At 39.8% G+C, this 25,217-nt stretch overlaps 1 protein-coding gene across 1 annotated transcript in view; it reads left to right on the plus strand.

Moving 5' to 3' along the window:
- The first annotated feature begins 538 nt into the window (after positions 1-538).
- The window catches only part of CAPRIN2 (caprin family member 2), a 31,031-nt gene continuing 6,352 nt past the window's right edge, over positions 539-25,217 (plus strand). Inside the window, 13 exon segments of the mRNA XM_009077205.1 lie at positions 539-799; positions 2,511-2,573; positions 5,638-5,724; positions 8,214-8,452; positions 9,806-9,888; positions 11,793-11,957; positions 12,459-12,502; positions 13,854-14,642; positions 20,150-20,237; positions 20,676-20,731; positions 21,332-21,442; positions 23,883-24,035; positions 25,152-25,215. Of these exon segments, the coding sequence (XP_009075453.1) occupies positions 551-799; positions 2,511-2,573; positions 5,638-5,724; positions 8,214-8,452; positions 9,806-9,888; positions 11,793-11,957; positions 12,459-12,502; positions 13,854-14,642; positions 20,150-20,237; positions 20,676-20,731; positions 21,332-21,442; positions 23,883-24,035; positions 25,152-25,215 (2,191 nt within the window). The 5' untranslated portion in view covers positions 539-550.

The raw sequence follows: 25,217 nt of genomic DNA on the forward strand, positions 1-25,217 counted from the left end.
TTGGTTAAATGCTTTTCTTTTCTTACCCGTTTTCCCGTGGAAGTAGTTTTGGTGTAAGTTCTCGGTTGGATTGCTGCAGAGGTCCTGGAGCGGTAAAAGCGGATTCGTGGGGGTGAGAGAAGAGAGGGACATGCCCCTTCCAAAGCCGCGGGTGTCAGGCTGACGGCATGATTTGCAATTGCTTGCTTGCAGTTTTTTTCCCTTGTGGGTGATGCGTGCAGGAAACCTGCCTAGTTTTATATGGGCACTATATTGGGTTTCTGGAATCATCCCCCGTGCTGGCTAATTCTGCCTATGTAAAGGATTTCTGGTGTCTGGATGGGTGGGGAGGCTTTGAACAATACAAAGTTTGCCTTGCTTTGAAATTCCTGCCGCAGATATTTTGAAAGGGAGGGAGAAGGGTGAAAGATTGTGATCGATTCTTACGAAGACTGATTTTTGTGGCTGATGTTAATGTGTGATAAGGATAAAATATAACTTGAAAGCAGGAGGGGGGAGGTGTGCGAGAGAGCTAAATACAAAGAGTTTCTTTGCAGCTCCATCCATTTCAATGGTGCGGCTTTCCCAAGCCCCTTTCCATCGCCCATCATCACCTTCAGGCCGGTCGGAGGAGGGGGAGGAGAAGAGGATGAAGGCGGCCAAGCAGCAGGTGACCCCGTCTGGGGAGAGCCAGACTCCGGCCAGCCCCCTGCAGTCCGCGCTGAGCACGGCGGCATCGCCTTCCCAGGCGTACGAGACCTACATCGACAATGGGCTCATCTGCCTCAAACACAAGATCAGGAACATCGAGAAAAAGAAGGTAACCTCTTTTCCTTTGCTATGGCACCTATTTAAGCTGCCAGCTGTAAAGCTCATTGCCTTTTTAATCATGTTTCATTTCATTTCAGTTATTTTACAATAGGTGGAATAAGATTGTGTGTGTTTGTAGATATCAAATATTTGTTGATCAAAACTCTAGATGCTTCTCTAATGGACTGAATCAGCTCAGAACTAACTTGGAACTGATTTGAAGGTGGTTTATAGTCTTGCAGAAATCTTTGTATTTCTCTTGTCAATTAGATGCATCTAACATTAGAATTGTGTAAAACTGGGAATTAGGACAGTGTTCCCTCTCACTTGTGTAAATGTCAGATAACATTAAATATGTATTTCCCTTCCCTTTGCATAAATATTTGACTTCTATATTTTAAATATAGACAAATGTTATTCACTAGAAAGCTTTTATACAGCAGTTCTCCAAAGCCTGCTCTGTTGTTCTAACCTGTTCTTTTTCTGAGGTTGGGGAGTTAATCAAATGTTAAAAAAAATTAGAACTGAGCTAATGATATATTGTGGCTATAGCTAGTCAGACTTTTGCATTCTAAAGCTTTTCAGCTGATTGGCAGGTGACTGAAGGCTGTGTGTTTAATTGGTGTTTAATTGGGGAAAATGCTATTTTCTGTAAGTTAAAATACATAATATGCTGTTGCTTTCAGTAGTGAATTAGGATTACAAGGAAAGCAATTGCATGAATGTTGTGCCTGTCTAAATGTCTGAAAAACTTTTTTGTTATGTCTTAGGATAAGGAGAGGGAGTAGACCAGACCATGTGGTTAGAGGACTTGATCTTCCTGCAGGAGATGCAGTATTACTGCTGTCTTGTCATGCATCATGATGTTACATTGGATAATGTCAGACAAGCATGTTTTCTTTGTGTGATTAACTAACTTTGTGTTGTATTTTGGTTCTGTCCTAGGAAGCTTATTGCTGTGAATCTCAAATATCTTTAATTTTCACATGAATGACAATATGGCCTCACCAGTGAATGAAAATGTGACTTACTGCAATGAGTAGAAAGTATTCCTAGTCCTAGGCTTCTCTAGGTGCTGTGTCAGTAAAACTCTGTAGCTAGACAAATGAAATAGTATGACTTCATGGCAGTGAACTCTTTTTTTTTTTTTCCCCTGTGTGTGTTAAGAAGCTTGCAATACCTAGCTGTTCAGTTTTGTATTATTTACATCAGCTGTTAAAGACTGTTTCAGTATCTTGGAAATCTTACTTCTTCCCTGAAGATATTTGTCTACTTTCCTAGGGAATAGTGCTAGTAAAATCTTGATGTAACTGAAGCCAAATTATTGAAAGACATGTTCTGGAAAATTAAGAATTATTCAAGGGCAAGGTATTCCAGCATTGACTTGGAGGAGCTAAACAAGCCTGACTTAAAATAAGGGCACAGGATGTATTTAGAGCCCCTTGAAGGTCTTGGGTTAGTGCCTTAGCATTTATTAAATGAAACAATGGTAACAAGTAAGAACAGAAAGATCAATGACAGAGAAAGGAAGTAGACAGTCCTGCAGACTGAGACTGCCAAATCAAAGGCATAGCAGAACTGAAAATGAGAGGAAGTAGTAAAATTTCAATTCTCTTGCAGTATGTGGATGACTTTAAATACAGAAAGAATATGTAATTTTGCTCATACCCCAGACTTCACATTAGACACAAATCAATATAAAAACTTTGGATTTTCTGCAGCTCAAACTAGAAGACTACAAAGATCGCCTGAAGAAGGGAGAAGCCCTCAATCAAGACCAGTTGGTAAGCTGCTTTGTGCAGAAGTGGATGGCCTCAAAAACCTTCCAGTGTGTCAGCAAGGATAGGTTCCTGAAGGATGTAGTTGTACAGGATTAGTGCCTGCAGGCTTGCAATGGTATTTTTCACAAAACCAAATGGACTAATTATTGGTAATTAGGCTGTATGTTGAGCCCACAAGCTTTGACTCCTGCTTTGACCTTCATGTTGTATAGTTGAGTAATAGAAAATCCTTGTTTATCTTTGCTCTGACTTTAAATTTTAGTGTTCCTAGAGTTTTATTTTTTGATGAAGTGTCTATGCAGTTTATCTATATGGCAGTGCAGTGTTAGAACCCAAGCCTCAGGAAACCTGGGGTAGATAATTAACCTCATGATTAACAGGTGTTACTTGAAATTGCCTGTTGGCTGCACAGCACTGCTAGTTACAAGTAGCTGTTAATGTGACTGACTACTTTTTTCTGTCTGGGTTTGCAATGGGTTCTAGAACAGAAGCCAAGTTTCTGTAACATGAAAGCTATTGCTTCTTAGGCATATCTGAGTAGCAGTGTCACACCATGCAAAGCTCTAGTCACCTAGGAGTCACATTTTTAAAATGTACTGCACCCATGCCAAAGAACCACTGTGTGATGAAGGGTATTGACACTGCAGTGGTGGTGCTGATCCTGCTAATGAACCAGTTGGAAAAATGTCATTGAATGTTAGTGCAGTAGTATGAGAAGACAAATATTTATTTTTTTTAACTCTGAATCATTTGTAAGAGAATGAGACATAAATGGGCTAAGAGGAGACATAACTTGCTACTTAAAAGTAGAGTAGACCTATTGGAGTGAAGTCTCATTTACACTTAACTGCAAAATCTGCTGTGGTCTCTTGCCATCTCAAGTGCAAAAGTTAAATAAATCAAATTGGATGGTATTAAGTAGGATTCTGACCTTTCAGTCCTTGCAAACATGTCCAGAAGCACTAACTTTGGAAAATGGCAATTAACTTGTTTAGTGGCTTTTAGTACTCCTAGCTAAGCTTCACTTTTAAAATATTAGTATCCTTAACCCAGTTTCTGGGTTATCTCAGGCTTCTAAAATGAGGAATTAGATTCAGTCTTGCTAGTGATCTGACCAGTGATATTCAGACTGTTCAGGTAACTACTGTAGGAGCACATGTATACTCTAACTAGTAGTTTTGTGGAGATCCTTGTTTCAGTGGGTAAGGTACGGAAAGACTGCATTTATACCTTTCAGATGCAAATTCCTGATGTACAGACAAATACAGGACGCAGTGATTGAAGGTAGAGCAGAGCTTAATAGTTGGGCTGTGTACCTAACAAAACTTTGCTGCCCATAATACAGTGGAGCTCCAGTGTAACTTGGTGTCATCTATAGTTTTCATTTTCTCACACAGAGGAAGAAGTGCACATCTGGTGATGAAGTTGTTTTGCAAGCAGTTTGGATTAATCTGTAATTACTTAGGGTGCATGCCTGCCAGAGCTACTGTGTGTGCTGGCCTTACTTTAGGAAATATTTGTTTCAAAAACGAGGAGCTTCCAGCAAGTTAAATGCTCTTACTGGCAATATTGTACTGTTTTGCAAGCTGAGCAGATTTTCCTCAGTACTGTTCCTCCAGCATGCTGTTAATGACTGTTAATAACAGGTGTGACAGAGGAAAGCTACTGCTTTCCTGCGGACTGAGTTATAGCTTATCAGAGCCCTGGTAAATGTTCTTGATGTTTTCAGGTGGGGAGTTTTGCTCTGGAATTTGTGGTATTAAAAGCACAATTACTGTAATCTGTCTAGTAAGTTGTTGGCATTAAATTGAGTCTTCCTCAAATGTGTGGGTATTAGGGTCTTAGAAGTTATTCTCACAGGTGCTAAGTGAACTTGCTTATTAGTTCCAAAAAATTCCTTGCTAAATTGTGTGAAGCCAATTAAACTACAGGTGGGTGCTTTCCAGAAAGTCATGCACTTGTGTTGAGTAGCGTTTAGGCCTAGTAGTGTCTATAGTTTACTACAAACAAGTGAGTAAAAGTAACTGAGAAACAAGCTGATTGAACAAATGAGCATGTAACTTGTTTTCCAGTTGCTTAGGAGCACATAGAGAATTTGCAGATGTTCCAAATCTTATTGGGGCAGTAGATTAAGCTTTTGCCACTGCACTGATGAAACACCTTAACACTGCTTTGAAAAAAGCTTTATATTAGACCAGTGGATCTGTTCTAGAAAAACTTCTGATATGTCAGGACCATAAACTAAACTGAGTGTAAAGCACATGTGAACAACTGAAATTAAGTTGAACTTACTTCCAGACATGCCTCATGGTATGAGGTATGGGTAGTGTGTCAGAACTACAGCATTTTGCTGTCTTCAGAGCTGTCAAGGAAACTTGTGAAAATTAACTGACTCATTAAAAATAGGGTATATCAAAATGCAATTAATAATTACTGCAATTAGTCTTTTGGAAGACTAGCTAGTAATATACTGGTTAAAGCCATTATTGAAGACAGGAACATGGCTTTATTTGTTGAAGCTAAATGGGAAAGACTGTTTTCTGAGAGTAGGACTTGCCTTGTGTGTTTCTAAAGTTGGTACAAATTATCTGTGAAGGCATTCAGCTGAGCATGAGGGCTGAAGATGTGTGCTGTACTTGCCTCCTGTATTCCTTCCAGGCTTTCAGATCAGTGCCTGATTTTAAGTAGCTATTTACCTCTGATTGCCAAGACCTATGGGAGCAAAATGAAAAAAATGGAATAACTGGTACCCAGGCTTTCTTGTCTCAACATGAGTACGCCAGGTATTGTACAAGATGTTGCCTGGAAAGTCTACTCCAGGCAAACTTGTGGGTTATCTGTCTGATGGTGTGAGCTGGCTTTATACTGCATCTCAGACAGTTATGGGTGAAGGACATTTGCAACTAAATTTGAAGTACCTGCTACAGACATAGTAAGTTAAAAAAAGCAGAACAGAACAGTACACACTAAATGACTAGTTCACAATGGGAAGTTATATGCAAGGGAAATTGAGTTGCCACTAGTAATTTTAAGTATGAAAAATATATTTTTATCTGTTCCTTTGTAGGAGGCAGTAGAGAAATATGATGAAGTAGTACACAATTTGGAATTTGCCAAGGAGCTTCAGAAGACTTTTTCAGGACTTAGCCAAGATGTAAGTATAGATGCTCTTCCCTGTACTGCCAGGAGATAACTACAATGTCTGTGCTACTTTCTTAATGGCTACACTTATATGCCAGGATACACAGTACTAGAAACTTCCTCTCTTGGAACTTGGGGGAGCTGTCTGAAGTAGTGAGTTGAGCAGAAAAATGTTGATGATTTTGTGTACCTCTGACCTCCACAATACAGTAATTTACTGCACACTGCTGTAAGAACTTGTGCTTAAGTAAATTGAGTCACTGGAACTCAACTTTGTTTGAGATGACTCCAGTTTGCTTAGGTGTGAAACCATTAACCATCTTGCTGGTAGCTTGTGCCTGAGGTGGACTCATCCCCTACATAGGTGCAGACTGTCAGGGGAGCAGCTCTGCTCGAAAGGTCATGTGGGTCCAGAAAGTAAATGGGGTATACCCTTGGAGATGTGAAGCCTAAACATAGACTGAAGACCAGTAGATTAAGGAGAATCAATTATTTGATACTCATTAACCAGTTGTCTCTTTCTGGTCACTTGGTAGACAAAGGCTATAGATGAGGTTCGGTGAATCCAGTGGTGGACCCCTGAACAACTGGGGCCTTGAAAATGAGACCTGCCAGGAGAGCCTGGGAGAACTGGGCTTCTTGTGCCTGGTGAAGTGAGGGCTTGGCAGGAGATGCAGTATTAGCCTTCAAACACCGAAGAGATGACTGAAAGGGTGGAGTCAGGATATTTTCTGAGAGATGTGGTAGGAGAAAGAATGACCATATATTGAAATAGTAGGTTCCAACCAGGTAGGAAGAAATGATCACTGAGGATAACTGAGCACTAGAGCAGCTGCCTAGAGAAGTGGTGAAGTCTGTCCTTGGATTGTTTTAAGACCTGACTGCACAAAGCTCCAAGCAATCTGGTCTTTATTCAGTGTAGCCTTTGCTCCAGAGACTGAGCTAGACAATGTCTCAAAATTACTTCCAAACTGAATGTTTTAATGTTTCTAGTGATGGAAAGTGCCTGGGTTAAATCACTTTGGTTTCAGTGAGAAGTACATATCTCAGTAACATTTTACTGAAGCTTGTGGAGTTTGCTACTTAGTCTGCTGTAGTTGTTTCTAATTATGGCAAGTCAAACTTAGTGCTTTATTTAGGTCTTTATTTGGGGTTTAAAGACTAAACAAGTTATTTTTATGTAAGTGAGTGTTTTATCTTTGGAGAAACTGCTCTCTTGGCTCAAGAAAATACTATCCTTACGGAAAGATTTGGTCCAAGGTAGTGGTGAGGGCACTAAACATGGTAGTCACTGTTCTAGTATTATTTCTCTGCCTTGTACAGAATGCTGAAGGACTGGTAATATGGCTTTTCTTGGTCTTCACTGAGACCCAAACAATTTTGCTTGAGAGGCTTTTCTTGTGTATGCAGTAATTCCAGGTAGTACAGTAAATCTCTCAAAGCACAATGTGAGCAGAAATGCAAGAGCTTTTTCAGCAGTGTTGCTGCTTAGGGTTCCCTCATTCATTGTATGTTGAATATAGAAACTACTGTGCTGAATGTGAAAACTTGGATTGCTTCCTATTATTTTCCTTTGTATAGCTGCCCATAAAAATACCAGAAATGAAGGATTGTGACCCAGTGGATCTTTGTGCAAGTATTCTAGTAATCTAGCATTAACTCCTACCCATTCATGTTTGTCCTTGAACTTATGCTGGTATTTCAAGGCTAACTCACTTTGTTTTTAAGAAAGTGGCTCTGCTTCTACTGGCATGGGTTCCACAGCTAACAGCCATCACTGGAACACTAGGGGCCATTCTGCCAACAACATCCTTTACAGTGTGTTCTAGAAAACTAAATTGTCATGCATCTTGACCCATATTGTAGTATTTTCAATTCTGCAGTTACTTGGATAGCTTCTGCTGGGTAGTTCTATTAGTACATGATGAGAGACTTCTCCCCAAATACATGAGCACTGTGTATGTTTTGTGACTTGTGTTGTTGCTTATTTAATGCGTGCTTCAGTCCTGGGCCAAGAGAAACAGCATAGTCCTGCAATTAATTTTCTGTCATTAAACTGGAGTATTGAAAAGTGAAGAGGTAGTTGTCTTTCTAGGAGAAACTTGAGAAAACTTCTGCATCTCTGTGATAAATGTTAAAGGTCAGCTAGGTCTAGATTTGTGTGTTGGTATCAATTCTGTCAGTTCCTTTAAAAGCTGTTACAAGAAAGCAACTAGCAGACATAATCAGGGTCTAGGTATCATAAAGGCATATCACAAGTGAAGCTAACAGTATCCAGTTTGGCTAAAAGCTAGATGTGAAGAGAATTAGTAGATAAATGGGAATCTCTTCCAGAGGACCTTGAAACATCTTGGTATCTGAAAAGTTAGCTTCTGTTAACTAACTAAAATGAATAGTTTGTTTGCTCAGTGTAAGATGATCAATACTAGAACTTAGTGTTTAATCCTAGAACCCTATTACTAAACTGTTGTGTTTAATTGTTGAATTTGTGTACTAAAATAGCTGCTGAAAGCACAGAGGAAGGCTCAGCGCAGAGAGAGTCTATTGAAGCTTGAAGCAGAGAAGAAAAAACTGCGTACAATACTTCAAGTCCAGTATGTGCTGCAGAACTTCACTCAAGAGCATGTTCAGAAAGACTTCAAAGGTGGTGTGAATGGTGCAATGTTCTTGCCTTCTAAAGAACTAGACTACCTCATAAGATTTGCAAAACTGACATGTCCAGAAAGAAATGAGAACTTGAGGTAAGTTCAAGATTTGTGTCTAATTAGTATGCTTCATTCATTACAGTCCATGTCCTCTGTTTGACACTGCCATGTCTTGAAATACTACATTTTGGAACACTAATTAAAATTCTATTCAGTATACTTGCTTTGGTCTGAAACTAGGAATGCAACAGATTTACCTTGTTCTGAGCATTAAAGGAAAGCTGCAGTAATTACAGCCTCAAGTGCAAGTTACAGACAAACTTTTGCCATCTTAGGTCTTCCTGTGGGGCTGAGGGGAGATGGTCCAATACCATCCTAAGCAGGGAGGCTGGTGTTGTGCTGTTTCCCTGAGGTGTCACTGTGAAGTGAAAAGAGTGTGGTAAACTCAGAACTTGTCTGTATACCATTCACATGATGATCCAGGTGTTCTGCTTTATTCCAAAGGAGTGTAAGGTGGTGCTCCTGAGGCTCTCTTGCTATTAGCTTTGAAGTGGCTTTAAAAGATGGCCTGAAGTTTTTGACGCCTCTGCACTAAATGTCATCCATGTTAAGTTAACAGGTTGTCAGAGGTAGTGTCAGAGCTAATGTGGCACTGCTCTTGTGCTGTGATGGCTCATGCTTAGCCTGATAAACTGTCTGTTTTCAACATAGTGTAGTAAGAATTATATTTGAATATGAAATTAGTAGTTATTAGATTATAAGTTAAAACACTTTATGGTTAAGTCATGTTTGAATATGGACTAACTCTTAAGTTTCTCAAAGTTCTAATCACTTGTCATACACTAAACTTGCCTAGTCTTTGCTCTGAAGTTAACTTCTAAAGAACAGCTGCTTATAAAAAGCTACACAACAAGACTCTCTCATCCCAGTGAAATAATTTTATTTCTAGCTTAACTCTCACTATATTACTTTCCCATAAGAAATGTAATCCTTTTCTGTGGGATAATAAATTTTATCCTGTTGGACTTCAAAGTCCATTGTCTGAAGGGAATGGATCATGGACCTATAACAAAGTTTCTCAGTAACTGCTAGTTATTGAGAGTGGCAGAAGCTGTTTGTGGTTGACCCTGTACATACAAATCCAGTAAGCAATCTGATTAAACAGATTGTTGCCTTGTCTGGGAATCCTGGCTTGGAATGAAGTTCAGCCACATGGTCTTGGGGGATAGTGCTAGGATCTCTATAATGACCAGAGAAAAACGTCAGTTTGCTAGGTTAAATCGTGTGCAAACAGAGAAATTGCTTTCAGTGATTTCAGGGTTGACTCTGTATGCAGCCTTGGTTTGGAAGGCTGAACATTAGCCCATGTCTTAAAATGAGGGGTGTTGGGATACTGCAGCACTTCATCTTGACTATGATTCTACCCAGTAAAACTGTCATTTGTTTTAGTGTTGAGGACCAGATGGAACAGTCATCTCTCTACTTCTGGGACCTTCTAGAAGGAAGTGAGAAACCTGTGGTTGGAACAACATGTGAGTGTCTCATAGAGGAATAACTTGATCTGTAATTTGTGTGCTTGTTAAACATGTTAAAACCAGTGAATGCACATGGAAGGTACCAAATTACACTTTCAAGTGCTGTGTGTAACTTGATTATCCAAGGATAAACTGCTGTTTGTGCTGAGTTCTCATTTTAAGTGTAGGCCAATAACAGTACAACATGCTTGCCTTTTCCAGATCAAGAATTACTCTTGTGCCAATGTACTAGCATGTTTTTTAGGAATAATGATGGTACTAATTCCAAAGCTGATGCATGAGTACCTTACAGAACAGTTGGAAGCTTTCAGATAGTTATGTGCAAGTGGGTTAAGTTTGGAACAGTTCCCAGCCATAAAATGCTTAGCTGAATATATTGATGTGTATTATAAGGCTTCACTGGCCCTGGGCTGAAGGTCCCACAGCACTGAAGATTCTTCTTTCTCTGTAGGAATTCCAGACTCATACCTGTTGTCTGCCTATGGTGCAGGATATCATACTAGGGAAGAATAGTCATTAATGGAACTTGCTGTCATCTCTAATCATGCACAGTGCAGTCTTACTTTGACCTATTGCACTTTTCAAGCACACCAAAATCTGTGGGACTCTATGTAATTATCTTCCATTTGTGGCATAGTTCCAAAACCCCTGGCTGTAAGAACACACATTGTGTTAGTATTTACAGCCTGCATGTGGTGAAACTGTCCTTATTTGAGTTGTAGTGTCTTTCCTATTGCAAACAGTCCTTGCTTGTCCTGTTTACTTCAATCTTGTAGCAGCCCTGTGGCAGGAATCTTTCACTTGTCATTGACAGTTATGTTGAAACTGTTAGACCAGAGCTTTAGTGTGCCCTATCCTACTTCAATATACAGGTAGTTGAACTGACAACTAAGTTTTAAGTCTTTTTATGTAGTCATGCACCAAGTGCAAACTGCCCTTGTACTGCTCCAGGCTGATACTTTAGCCTGGTATCTGTTGATATGGATAGATTGTTGCCTGTCTTGGGCTCCAAAACTCTGTTTTTTACCTAAACAACTTTTGTCATTATTTTATCAGTATCTCTATCCCTTTAATGTCAGTCTTGCATCTTTTTGTGTGTAAGATACATTTCAGATAAAGCTGTTAGGTTATTATCATTCTTTGCCTTAGAAGAAATTTTTTATGGCCATATTAAATTCAAGCTACAATTCCTGTTATGGTTGTCACTGGTAGGAGTGATCTTTTGCTGAGTATTCTTGTTCTCAAGGCTGCCCTGTCTCCAGCTTCTCTGAAACAATTTCTAGTATCACTGTTATGTCTGAGGTCTTACTCTGTTCTAAGCTACTGTCTCTTGTTTGCATAGAGGAGGACAGTGCTTCTCAGTTCACAGTTAAGCTTTTGTTCAACTGTCAGCTTTGACTTTTTTCAAACTTCAGAGGATTCAGTTCAGTCTGGAACACTCTTACATTCTCCCTACTTGTTTATGCAGTTTATGCAGACTTTTCCTTCTGAGACCACCGTATCACTGGGAAGAGGATCTTGTAATACAGTTCCACAGTGACTCTTTAGCTTTTAATCTCTCTTGCAGTCCGTGCATGATTTTGGTCCCAATGCTGGCTATCTTACATGTGATAAACAAGCCCCTTTCTAAGCACGTGGGAGACCAGGTGGCTCAGTGTTTATCTTGTGTGCATTTAAACAAGCTGCAGTCTTGCCTCTGGATTGCAAAGATGTTTCAGCTGTAATATATTAAGCAGTCTTACAAATACTTTACTAAAGCATGTTATTGCTATAACTTGGTGAGATGTGGACTTGGAGAAGTTGCAGTTCATATAAAGGGAGGAAGAAGTCTTAATCTGTAATCTGAATATCCATTAATTTCAGATTTTTCTATTTTAACCTCATTGGTTTTTACTCTTCAGATAAACACATGAAGGACCTGTTGTCCAAGCTTCTAGACTCTGGCTACTTTGAAAGTATTCCGACTCCTCACACCACTGTGCCAGTAAAAGAATTGGAAGAAGAAGTAGATAGAAAATCTGAGAAAACGAGACAGAAGTCAAAAGGAGAGCCTGTCAAAGAACCAGGTGGAATATTACAGAGTTCAGTTTTTGTATCTGTGTTGGGAAAGGCTTGAACTGAGCACTGACTTTGCATAACTTGATGCTAAATCTAATTGTGTGCTGTAGTTTACTTGCAGTGTAGGCAGTAAAATGGAACCTGCAAAGCTTGCAACACTATTCTGGGTAAAAATGCAGAAAAAAATTAATTCATAGTAATAGAATGTTTTTGCCTTCTGAGCAAGTCTCCATGTTGAAGATGTGAGAACTGTCTAGTGTGGGGAATGTTGCATATTACAGTAACCAAATTATGAATACTACAAAGTTTCTTGCTTAACTCTAAAATTCTGTAAAACCTAATCAGAAAATAAAACTTGTCTAAAAAGAGTATGTTGAATGGCAAACTGAGCTTTCAGAATATCTGGTTTAGCAAATGGCACTACTATTGAAATAGAATTAAATAGCTGCTACTGTTTGCTCTGCTTTCTGCATTTGATCAGTTGAAACAAATTAACATCCTTTCCCTAGAATTCATTATGGAGCTTATGAAGTCTGAAATACAGCCACAGGAGGTAAGATACTCTACTACTAATTGCTTTCCTTTACTATTGTGATTTATCAGACACAATTGCACTTCTGCAGCCCCTTTTTAAACTTAAAAAGGAGTCTGAACAGCAACTTAGGTGTTGCTTTATGTAGAAAGCATTAAAGGCTTGGTTGCATTTCCATTTCTAACCCCAAATTTATGGCTTCTCTGGGGTATTTTGGGCTAAATGGAGCAGGATTACATGATGCAGTATAGTACTTTAATGCTCTGGCACTTTCCTGAATAAAACAAAGCATCAGCCTTTAGAGTGGAAACACTGATCTTTTGTGTACTGTGGAATAGAGAAAATACACATCTACTAATGCTGTCTCTAAAAGCTAAGCTTATTGCAGTAGGCCTGGTACTGGTGGGGTTGAGAATTGATGTAGGTCTTGCTCCTGTCAGATAAGTAGGAATCCTAAGACAGACATGTGTGCACAGGGGTGTGCAGACCTGTCTGTTTCAACAGCTCTTCAGACTCCTTTACTCAAGCTTCAGCTGTCAGTAGCATAAAAACTATTATACTTGGTTCAAAAGGTGGGAAGGGGTGGCCTTTTCCAAGTGGAAATACTGGTTCTTAAAATGCTGAATCCCTGTTTCCCAGGTATCCCACTAGAGGGTGTATTCTAGAACAAGTTTTTCTAATGTAGTGGTAACAGCTACCTGACTCTTCTGGTGTCTTGTTGGAAAAACAATCTCAGCCACTGAGCCTTGTGCATTCTTCACTTCATATATTTACTTGCTGTTCATCACAAAGTGGTAACTCAGGAAAACTTCAGGACATCTTCATTGAACTCTCAGACTTACTGACACTAAACACAACCTACAGTTGAAGTCCAGTGGTACTAAATCTGAGAATCTGGTGACTTTTTAGTATTAACTGTTAAGAATGAGGCTTATACTTGGTTACTGGGTCTAATATTTTGAGGGAGGTGTTGCTGCTAAGCTTATCAGAAATCTGCTAATGTACTACCACAACATTTTAGATGCTTATGAGGAGAGCTACCTTGATAAAAATCACAATGGAACTTGATATTGTCACTATCCAAGAACATCAGGTGCCATTGAGGGAATAGATTTGTTCAGCTTGAGTGGGTTTTACTTGTGCTGTTCAGGAGTGTTTCCTGTTGCTTTGTGGCATGCCAAGCAAAACTAGTCTGCAGTGTTGTAGCATGAAGCCATGGCTGTCCACACAGTTTCCATGACTAGTGCTTAGACTGTCTAGGCTCTGCTTTTAGTCAGCAGTTTTCAGTAGCTGGGTGACCTAATTTAACTGACCTGAACTGTAGTAGCAAAATGTGTTCTTGGGAGCCATTAAGTTTCTCTGGTCTATATAGTTTCTCAACAGGCGTTATTTGCCTGAAGCAGAATACTCTGTCAAGAAGAGTCCAGAAGAGCCCAAATCTTGGGAAGCTGAGTATGCTAGAAAGCAAGAACCTCCAAAGTCCTGGGAAATGCTTGTTGACATTGAAGAGCGGGAACGAAAGCAGAAACAAGAGACCTTAAAGCCTTGGGAAACTCGTGTTAGACAGCAAGAACTAAAAAGACCAGATTCTCCAAAGCCTTGGGAAGCTCATGTTAAAGAGGAGGAACAGAAGTGTGAGTCTACAAGGCCCTGGGAGGCCTGTGCTGAGGAGGAGAAACAGAAGAAACAAGAAGCTCCAAAGGCCTGGGTAGCATATGTTCGAGAGGATCAGGAGCCTCCCAAACCCTGGGGAGCAAAGGTTAGGGAAGAGCAGGACCAGAAGAAACAGGAATCACCTAAGCCATGGGTAACCAAAGGCAAGGAAGAACCAGAAGAAAAGCGGCAATCTCCAAAACCTTGGGTAACCCAAACTAGGGAGCAACCAGAACAAAAGAAGCCAGAGCCCATGAAAACATGGGAAATGCCTGTTAGGGAAGAGCCAGAGCAGAAGAAGCAGGAGCCTGTGAAGGCTTGGGCTGCACATGTTAGGGAGGAGCCAGAACAAAAGAAGCAGGAGACTCAAGAGGCTTGGGAAAAAGCTGACAGGCAGCAGCAAGTGTCATCCCAGCAGTTACAGAACCCTCCGAAGTCCTGGGGAGCTGCAAGTGTTGGGCCAAAGGAGCAGATGGGGCCAAAGAAGTTTGATACGGAACCCAAAGAAGTGAGTTGGCATATGTAGTATTACCTGTCCTAAGCTTTTGACACTAGTGTATTGGAATCAGCGTGCCTATTAGCAGAGGCTTTATAAGGTGCCTTTTGTAGGCCTATATTTAGACTCCCATTTCATTCATTCTTGGGGGAAATAATTTTAGCAGGTAAAGTTTATATTTGAATAGCAAGATGACCTGCCTTGCTTTTTACATCAGCGCAGTATTGCTGTGTTCGAGCCTTGAGTAAGTGCTTTATGCATAAGACAGAAGAATTAACTTGGTTCATCTGTAGCTGTTGGCCCTGTCCACTGTTAGCAGTACAAAGCAGGTATGACTCATCCAGGGATCAAATACTTTGTGTCTGCATGCAAACAGCACTTCAGTAATTTTTAGGCTTTTGATTAAAATAGTTGCTGATTCAAGAGACATCTAATGTCTAGATCAAGCAATACCAACTGTACAGGGGCTTAAATATGTATTTCCAGATGAATGCATAACCCACACTGCTGTCCTGGGGAGTCTAACAATAGCAGTTTTAGAAATGTAAAATGAAAGCCATTGCAGGGCTTACAGCTGAGTAGGCTGCTACCCTCCTGTCACATTAGCTTCTCACCTGTGCTTGGGTAGCAACAATTCTGGTAATTGTCAAAACAGATAATTGAACTCTGCTATCTTCTGTCACTAATAGCAGTGTCAATCCAGAGTTAGACTTCAGGAAGAAAATATGGGGAATTGAGCCATTCTCTTGTACACAATGTTGTCAGCACTACTATCTGTCTGCAAGAAAGCAGGAATCAATACATCCCATAGTGCTCATAGCAAACGATTAAGCTTATGTCTTGTCAGTAAACTTGGCATAACTGAAAACTGGATGCTCTTGTGCCTAGAGACGAGACCACAAGCAGAAGGTTGAACACGAGATTAAAAGAGTATGTAACATTCAGCACTGGGTAACAAGATGGGATTAAGGTGTTTCAGCTTGATTCATCTTTACACTCAAGCTGAATAGAATCTTGTGTCTATGGGTGGTGGTGGTACAGCTAGAAAACCTGGTTGCTTCACTAAATAACTGAGCACGGACTGGTGGTGTGCACCCAACTCTGCATAGTTTTACTGTACCTGAAACTAAGTGTTGGGATAGTCTCTTTAAGATGCCTAGGAATTTTTGATGTCAGATTACCTTAAATCTTAAATGCAAGGTGTTTCCTAATGAGACGGGGCACATATTTTATATGGGATGGATAGATGGCTTCAGTGGTTGACAAAGCCTTGCTGTGGTAAGTAAACAGGAGGGTGTCCAATCAGTTGGAGAAACTTGCCAACTGCCTCAGAATCTTCCTAATAGTGTGCAGGTGTGCATATCAGCAAAGTTAAACTGAATGTTGGCATGTGAGGTTGCTTAAGCTGGATTGCTTAAGTAAATAAATAATGTGTCTTTGAGTATTCAGACTTTGATTTACAGAGACTATAGGGAAACACCAGCTGGCTTTACTCTCGCCTTGTAGCTATTGAGGAATCCTATTATCAAAAGTATGAGTAGAAAATAGTGTACTGTCAACATAACTGGTTTCTTAGCCATTTTTTAAAAAAAAAGATATCTTTGACTAGAGGTACATATAAAGAACAATTAAAATCATATTAAGCTTTTCAGATAAGAAAAATTCTCTTGTTCTTGCTTATATGACTAAAGAGAGGCAATGCAGTACTACAGCTGGATCTGCCAATGACCTTGTGCAGAGATGTAGGAATGGGTAGATAAAAGGCCTGTGTCACTGCTGCTGCACTCTGAGCTGGAACTAGCCTTTCTTTACTCTCTGAAATAACTGTTAGAGCTCTGAGATCTTTCAAAACTGCTAGGTTTTGAGATCTCAAAATATGCTTATTTAACTTAATGTGCTGTAAGGTGCAATACCTAAGAAGCTGAGCCTAAGACAGCAGAGTGAGCTGATGTTAAGGCCTGTTACACTGCTGCTCTTTTTAAATGTTTGTGCAACCTGTGGACCAGCAAACTTGGATAGAGCTCAGTTCGTAGCCTGCTATGTGAAAGCAAAGCAGTTTGGCTTGTGCTGTCATCCAGTGCCATTTAACTCATACCTGCTGTGGTTGCTGCTCTGAGTAGAAAGCAAATGTCAGTTGTATGGCACAGCTGGCAACCACTGATTGCAGCTTAGGTATCACCATTCCAACTCATCTTGTACTCCACAGTTAACAAACCTAAAGAGGAATTGAGGTCTTGTATCATAGAATGGAGTTTTACTAGTCTATGAGGTGGTTGAAATGTTTGTTAGTGCTATGTATAAGCAGAACCTCAGTCTCTAAAAATGCAGCTTTAACAGGAACACCTACTGTATTGGCACTCGGACTAGCAAAGTTCCAAAGTGGTCATGGTTTTATTTGCAATGGTTTAACACATCCTAGAACAAATTCTAGATGTAGCAACTCTGCTTTCAGTCAGTTCTCTGGATGTATGTCAAGAATGTTTTTGCTGAATGTATAAGTAGTGTTGAAGTTTGGTTTCAGAAACAACATGATAAATCAGACCCCGAACTTAGCAGCACTTACCAGTGCTGTGTTAAGCTCTAGTGGTTCAAGCAACACTCAGGTTAACATTGAGTGATCTTAGCATGTACAGGTTTGTGAGCTGGCCCAGTGGGTTACTAAACTCAATCTGCTACTGGCTTGGAATGACTTCCAGACACAGCATCTAGTTGTAGGCTAGAAGGAACATTTGGTTTAAAATGTTGTTCTTCAAAGCATCTCTTTCTAAAAGGCATAAAACCTGAAATACTTTAACTTCCTGATACCCTTTTGTGTGTGGTGTTATACTGCACTTAAATACTGTAGTTTTGAACACCTAAGTACCAGCAAATCAGCAAAACCATGTGAGGTAACTTCACTGCAGCTACTTCTGGCTGGTGTATTTCATTATATGTAGGAACTAGAAAATAAGTTCTATGGAATGGCAAGTCTCAAAGTTTCAATCCTGGCTTACAGCCCATATAGGTAATCTGTATGCTTGTGCTTCTTACTGAAGTAAAGAGTGTTACCAACATAATGTGCAGAGTATGAGCTGGGGAAGGAGATGAAAAGCTCTAGGTGGTGTGGGTTTGTCTAATCTGGGGAAGGAGGTAAAAAGTTTACAAATTGTAAAAGCATACAGGAATTTAATCATCTTTGGATGCAAAGGTGAAACACTGCAGTCTCTTCTGATTCCACACTCTTGAGGCTGTTTCCACTCTTTTGTGTTTAATGTACAAGTCTCACATGTGTAGCTAGTGGATTATCTTACTAACTTCAGACACTGCCAGACTTTACCTGATTAGGTGACTTAGAGGTGTAAGGCTCCTGTTACCCATTTTCAAACACACAGGGCCAATCTGGTACTGTGTTTGTGTCTTAGTATAAATAGGAGTGAGGAGGAAAGAGGGTAACAGAAGCATTAATCAGTTTGACCCATAATGGACTTACTGTTACAGTGCTGTAAAATGAATTCTGCTTGTAAGTAGAGGACTAATAAAGTGATGGACAGAGATTCAGATTACTTGTAACTTGCTGAGATCAACTTGATTCAACTGTCCTGCATTTCAGTCCTTAATAGCTTTAGTTACTGTTCATTGCTGGAACCTATACAGCAATATAAACTTGTGTAGTCAGTAGTTACAGGTAGTTGTTGTGCATCAGAATTTGTAATTAAGGTAGAGTCGTACAAAAATGTACTCTTAGCTCTAGAATAAAGTAAAACTTCTCACAGCTCAATAAGTAGCTGTCATGTGGGTCACAGTTCAAATTTAGTCCTCCAAAGCTGATCATGTGCTGTAAGCTTCTTCCCTGTGCATGGTTTTGGAATTTCTGCAAATGCTGGTGATTAGTTTCAGCTAACTGTTGAAGAGGAAATGCAAGACAGTCTTCAGGCTTGTTGTCCTAAGACTGGACAAAGAACTTCATCAATTTGTTGTGGATTTAGTGTGACAACTGCCATGACACAATACCCTTCTGCCATGTAGTCTTCTAAGGACTTCAAGTACTCAATGCTGCTATACTGTGTATTGAAGCAGCAATGTCCTATTAGGCAAATGTCTGTACTTAGGAAAGTAAAGGCTTTCACATGCTCCTGTGTATCTCAGTGTTTGGGCCAGCTGAAATAATGCAACTAAAGGTCTTCAGATTTGCCTCCCTCTAGCTGCATAGACAAACATGAGAGCAACAAACTTAAAAGAACCACAGCACACTGTGTATAAAATACTTATAGCAAGCCTACCTCTTCAACCTGCTTTCAAAAAAAGCATGTTAGACTATCCAGACAGTCTAGTATTTTGTTGCTCTGTAAATAAGAGCTTCCGCTGCTGAAGAAGCTTACTATTACAATTTTTCTGTTACCTTAGATTGACTTGTTCTCTGATGAAATATTTCTCTCTTAGAGTGGAGTGAGAACCAGTTGGGATAAACTCTTAAGAACCATCTGAAATAATCAAGAAGTAATAAAGCCCTGTCAAAGTCCATATTAAGCTACAAAGTTAGGCCATCATGGGAGCACAGGTGTATTTATGCCAAACATTGGTGTAATACTTCCTGCAGAAGATGATGCATTGAGAGCATCTGGCTTGTTAGTGGGAACACTTTGCTCTAATCCTGAGTTACTTGCTTGCAATATATCTCAGGTGCAGTTTCTTCAGAATGTCTGGAAATGCCATCCTAATAAAAAGTCTGTAGTTAATGGTGTGGGCTCTGCTAGAAGGAAATATGTTCTAAACCTGGGGTGATGCAGCTTTGATTTCTAAGTTTGTTCTGGCCTTCAGCTTAAATACATGAGTTTCCTTAGATGGAAGAGCCTAATTTTACATTAAAGGCAGGGAACTTACTGTCTTCCTTACATTTGACTACATAAAACTGAATGAAGCAAATTAACCTAGTGAAAGGTGTCCCTGCCCATGGCAGGGGAGTTTGGAACTAGATGGTCTTTTAAGGTCTCTTCCAAGCCAAACCACTCTATCAATTCTGTGGCTTAACTAGTTGCAGCAGTGGTAAGCTAAATTTTATAATTAAGTGAAACCTTGGTTCAGGAAATATCAATAATAGCACAGAATTCCTTGGCCCACAGTGCCTGACACCTGTTGGTTGCTCTGGAAGTATTTTGGATAAGGCAGCTTGTCTTGCTTCCAGTATTAGGTTTAATATAATTTCTGCTTATTAGGTGCCTAAACCTGTACATCAGCCAGCTGCAGAATTTTGCTCTACTTCAACTCTTCCAAAAGATCCAGTATTGAGAAGGGAAAAACTTCAGGATCTGATGACTCAGATACAAGGGACTTACCACTTCATGCAAGTATGTTTTTCTCTGCTGCTGTAGCACAAAGCTCCAGTTCCTACTCGGTTAGGGAAAACAGTGCTGATAATGTGTTTGCACTGAATGAATGAATTTAGCTCTAATTAGCTAACAGCAGCTTGTCAAGTGAGAATGTTTCATTTGTATCTGGAGTTCTAATTTTTTTTCTACCAACTGATGATTTTTTTTCAAAAGGAGTCCATTCTGGATTTTGATAAAGCTTCACCAAGTGCCATTGGTTCATCCCAACCTCCTTCAGTTATCCCAGCAAGTAGTCCTGTAGGTAGGTGATACTACAAGTGTAAATGGTATGTAAAATTTTGCAAGCACTAGCAGGGTTTGCTTGGGCTGTAGATCAGTGGGCCTGGTGAAGACAGCTGGTCTAACTATAAAGAATAAGCCATGCTGAGATACTGTTTGGGTGGCTCTTGGGTTGTAAAACTCAATTACCCAATTTATTAGTTCTTTTTCTTAATCTGGAAAGTGGGTCTTTCTTTTGTGGTAAAAATATTTTTATCACTGAATATCCATCCTCTTTTGCAAAAACCCTGAAGCTTTCAACTGGGTGTAGCTTACTAATGGTGTATCTGAATATCTGCAGTGCACACTAAAAATAGTCTGTGTGCATCTTCATGTAACAAATGTTTTCAAAAAGTAGAACTGCACACTGAAGTGTTTGAACCTAAAAGTAAATGTAGCTTAATGCATTCTTTCTTTACAGCTTCAAAAGAACAGAAACTGCCAAGTCAGAGTGATTTTCTTCAAAAGCCCATTCAAGTAAGTTGAAGTTAGGACTGGACCAAGGAGGCAGATAGAGGTTATTTACTAGCATAGACTCAATTCTTGTCAATAGTTTTGTAACAAATTTCATATAACGTAGTGGCTTGCAAGTCTAAGATGACCCAAGAGTTGACAAAGTTGGCTGCTCTTCTGCTTGAAAAGCAGCCATAAATGTTTGAAATTTCTTGTACTTGTAAAGTATGTTGAAGACATGCTGAAATAGTTTGAATATTTAACCCATAGATTCAAGTCATAGCTAATAGTTGTGGCAGAAGCACATACTGCAACATTGGTAGATAGTGCATGTCTTGGAGATCCTCACTTTAAGCCAAAGATAGTATTTCAAGTTTTGGCAGCTATGAATTAAATGAACCTTAAATTCACTTTCTGTGCTTGCATGTCTTGCTATTTCAATTTTTACATATGTTTCCTTGCCACTAACATCAATTCCTAAGAAAATTTGACAAAGTGGTCAAAGCCCTTCAGTTCCTGCCTTATTCTGAGGCTTACTTGGAGATGCTGAGAATGAGTTTTAGTAAAACCAAACACTGAAGTTACTTTTTTCAAACCCTTTGCTCTGCCTTCTTTCCTTGCAAGGCTGCTGCTTCATCCATGGCACTGCATGGTTCAAGTACTTCCCTAGCATCTGCTGATCAGGCTCTTTCTGGCTCTGAAACTGAAGACTTGGTGACACCACAGACACCAAAGGTAATAAAGACTGGGGTTTACTGGCATTGAGATCTGTGTCTGCCCTAACAGAAAGCTGTGCTCAGGCCCCTCCTGAATAACTGTACTTGAACAACATACAGGGACAGAATGCAAGTAACAGCAAGAGTATAGCTTACAATCTGCAATACTTAAAGGTGGTTGGAAAAGTTTTCCTAATATTGCATGAATACAAAGTGAACTTGTCTCTCTTGAAACAGGAAAGGTCTGGGATAAAAAATGCGCACTAGAAAGTGTGGTGCATATTCTTGTAGGAACATGTGAGCAGCATAAATATTTGCTTTGGTTACAGTGTAGAATGATGACAAAGAAGTTGCATAAGTTGGGATGGATATTGTCACAAAGTCGCAGACCTGTGTGTAAGCTGAAGACTGAGATGTTCTCTCAAGCACTAAGTGAATAAATACTGTGAATCTGACTTCCTGATGTTCATCCAAGACCTCAAACTTTGCTTTCTTAACTGTATTTGCAGTTAAGTCTTCAAATAGTATTCAAATGTTGCTTAGAGCTGAAAAGTGCTTCAATTTATGCAGATTACTCACTTAAATATCTCTTGAGGTGTGTTGCTGTGTTGAGAAACACAGCTGCCTCTTTCCTGTTGGACTCCCCAAATGGGTGTATGGAGATGATAATGGGGAAATATTCATGCCTTTTCACTACGTTTTTGCTGATGTGCATGTTATCAGTATGCTCTGCATGTAGCACTTACCTATTCCTTGATAGACTCTACAGTTGAATATGACAGTCTTGACAGGGACATTATAGTCTTGCTGCCTCTTGAATCAGCAGTTTTGTCCTGGTTCTTGACACCTTCTTCCACTTCTACAGTGTCATAAGACTTCTTGTGCTGACAAAAATTAAATCATTTTGCTGTTCAGTATGCATCCAGAAGACTCATGCTGTGCTATGAAGTAGAACATCTGATTTAGTGGAATGTTCTGAGGTTTCTTGCAAACTTATTGTTTGGAATTAGGGTTGCTTGTGCCCAGCATCTCTTTTGTCCCTTTTAGCTTGAAGTCGTGTCCTTGTTTTTGCCATCCTGCTCCCCATGGAAAGCAATAGTTAATTTTTGGTCCCAGCACAAGCAGGGAATAGACTCCATGGTGATAGTGCTCTCTCCTGGTGTGCAAGTGCATACCAGTGTTGTCTCAGGCACCTGTGATGCATACATGGTGAGCACAGCATTGGTAGTCTTTAGCTCTAGGCTCTTTAAGTATTAAACAGCTCCTAAACTTAGCGCTACAAGTGTGAGCTAACTATAGAGCATGCAGGTATTGCAAAAGCACAGTAAAGTTTGGCTCTGATGCTTTGTTCAACAGAGCTTACCAGAGGCTTAACATAAGACATGTCTTTGCCTTTAATTCAATGAGACAGGTGTGTGTCACAGACCTCACTGTAAGTAACTGCTTGGAGCAATTTACAGTTCTTATAGTTATCTGAGTTTGCAGGGCTAGTTGTACAACCAGTTGTGTAGGAAGAGTAATCTAAGCCTGAATCTTTAAAACTAATTACTTGAAGCTTTTGGCTGAGATGACTATTTAGAACTTTGGCTTTGGACTTAATGTTTTTCCTGCTCTTCCAAAATCTGTTCCTTGCAACTTATGGTATTTCACAGCTCTACCAGAACTGTGTAGTACAACTTGTAATAACAGGTACATATATGGCTTCTTCTAGGCCTCAGCATCACTTCCTCAAGAGACTGAGAAATACACTTCCCAGCCACTCTATCAGACAAGTTCACGTATTTCTGAGCCACTGATACCTAAAAAGATTGAAATTGCCCAGGTGAGCATCACAAGTTACAGGTTAGGTAATTATAGTGGTTGCTGAAAATGTAAGGCTCTAGATATGTCCCTTTTGATTCCTGATTGCTATAAATATTGGTATTCTAAATCAACATTTCATTTTGCCATCTGCACAGATGAGACCTAATGCTGGTTAATACTGTGTCTGGACTACTCAGCATTGTTTCTAATGTGAAACATGATCATGTTGGGAAGGGGGGAAAAAATCAACCCCCTAAACTTCCTAAATTCCTCCAGAAAAGAGAAGTCACTTTTAATATCAGCCAGAGAAACATCTTGCAATAAATGGAACAGAAAGCTTTCCATGTTTCCTTAGTGGTGGGAAAAATACCTAATGTCTCTTTATTGTGAAATTATTGCAATGAATGGTATGTATAGTAGCTCATAGGCACATTTCACTTGATCAGCAGAGACTGCAATAGAAGTACTGTTTGCTGAGGATGCACAGCAAGATTTGAAATTGTAAGCAAAAGCTATTTTGTAGCTCTGCTATGTCCAAATGTCATCCTGTAGAAACTGCTGACTTCTCTCACTCTAGGCTTTAGAACAAATCAACTGCTTCTGTTACTGCCTGATAGTTATCAAGTGACCTTTCATTACATTTGTTCTTCCCCCAGGCAACTATTCCCCTCCCAAGTGAGCCACAGTCACCACTGCCTACTTCAAGCACCTCCATGTCATCAGTACCACCAGCCCAAAGCTTTCAGTCTCCTCCAGCAAGTAGCAGTTCTGTCACTATAACAGCAGCTCCCTTTCAGGCTATGCAGACTGTAAGTATGCAACTTGAGGCTGCAGAAAAATAATTGACAATAACATTAGCAACTTGAGGCTAATAGTGGGGAACTGGTTCCTCCTGGTATAGCACGGAAGTTGATAGATCATTTTGTTTTAACATTAAACACCTAGATTAGAACTCTGCTTCTCCAATGCATTCAGAAATTAAAACAGATCATCTAAGACTAGAGATCCTGGTTTTGCTGTGTATAGTCCCAAAATCTTCTGGGCTGCCTTAGTAGCCTCAAGGAACTAGAGGGGACAAATCAGGCCTGAAATCAACAGATTTATAGCTGTGGCCCAAGGTAAGGTTGACTGCACTTAAACTGTTCCTATGAGTAGATGTCAAATAAACAGACTGCAAAGGAGTGAGGGAATCCTGAATTATATACCTGATCCCTTTTCACAACATTTGATTGTGATACTAGTTGTTACTTTTGACAGTACTAGTTTTGGTAATTTTGTGCTATTAGCTATATAAAGCATGACAGTCACTGGAGTGACTGAACTCAGATTTAACTAACAGTAGTATCTGCTCACCACCCTACTGCCCAGGCTGTAACACTTGAACTACATGACTGTTTAGTTTACATGTTTACTCTCAGGGAACTTTAAATTGGTAGGGAAGTTGAGGCTTAAGGTACTGAAGGGGCAAAGGCTGTCAAATAAGGTGTTTGAGTGTTACATTAAGTTCCAGGGTGTGTATCAAGACCCAGATTCTTCCTAAATGTGAATCATCTCAGCATAGGCTGTCTCAGCCTCAGCTCGAGCTGTAGGACAGGTAGTCAGTGAATTTAACAGTGGATTCCCCACAGAAGGAAAATGACTCATTATATGGTAATTGTTCTGTTGATGAAGTACAGTAGCTATGGTCAATCAAGCTGTGTTTCGTGGGTAGTAGCTACATAAATAGGATTTCATTTTTTAAGTTTGCTAAGAGGGAAAAGGATGAGTTGAAGTACAATGATTCTGATTATTTCTAAGAAACAGTTGGTGTTCTATAAACATATGCTAAAAAGCATATGGATTTAAAGCACAACATAGCAGGCTGGTGGCATTAGGCAGAGACTTCAGTTGGTAGTGTTAAGCACTTGTCTTCAAATATGTTGTAGGTATTTAAAGTGAATGCACCACTGCCTCCACGAAAGGACCAGGAAATTAAAGAGGATTCTTCATAT

Source organism: Acanthisitta chloris, unplaced genomic scaffold, assembly GCF_000695815.1.
Source record: "Acanthisitta chloris isolate BGI_N310 unplaced genomic scaffold, ASM69581v1 scaffold30736, whole genome shotgun sequence".
NCBI lineage: Eukaryota > Metazoa > Chordata > Aves > Passeriformes > Acanthisittidae > Acanthisitta > Acanthisitta chloris.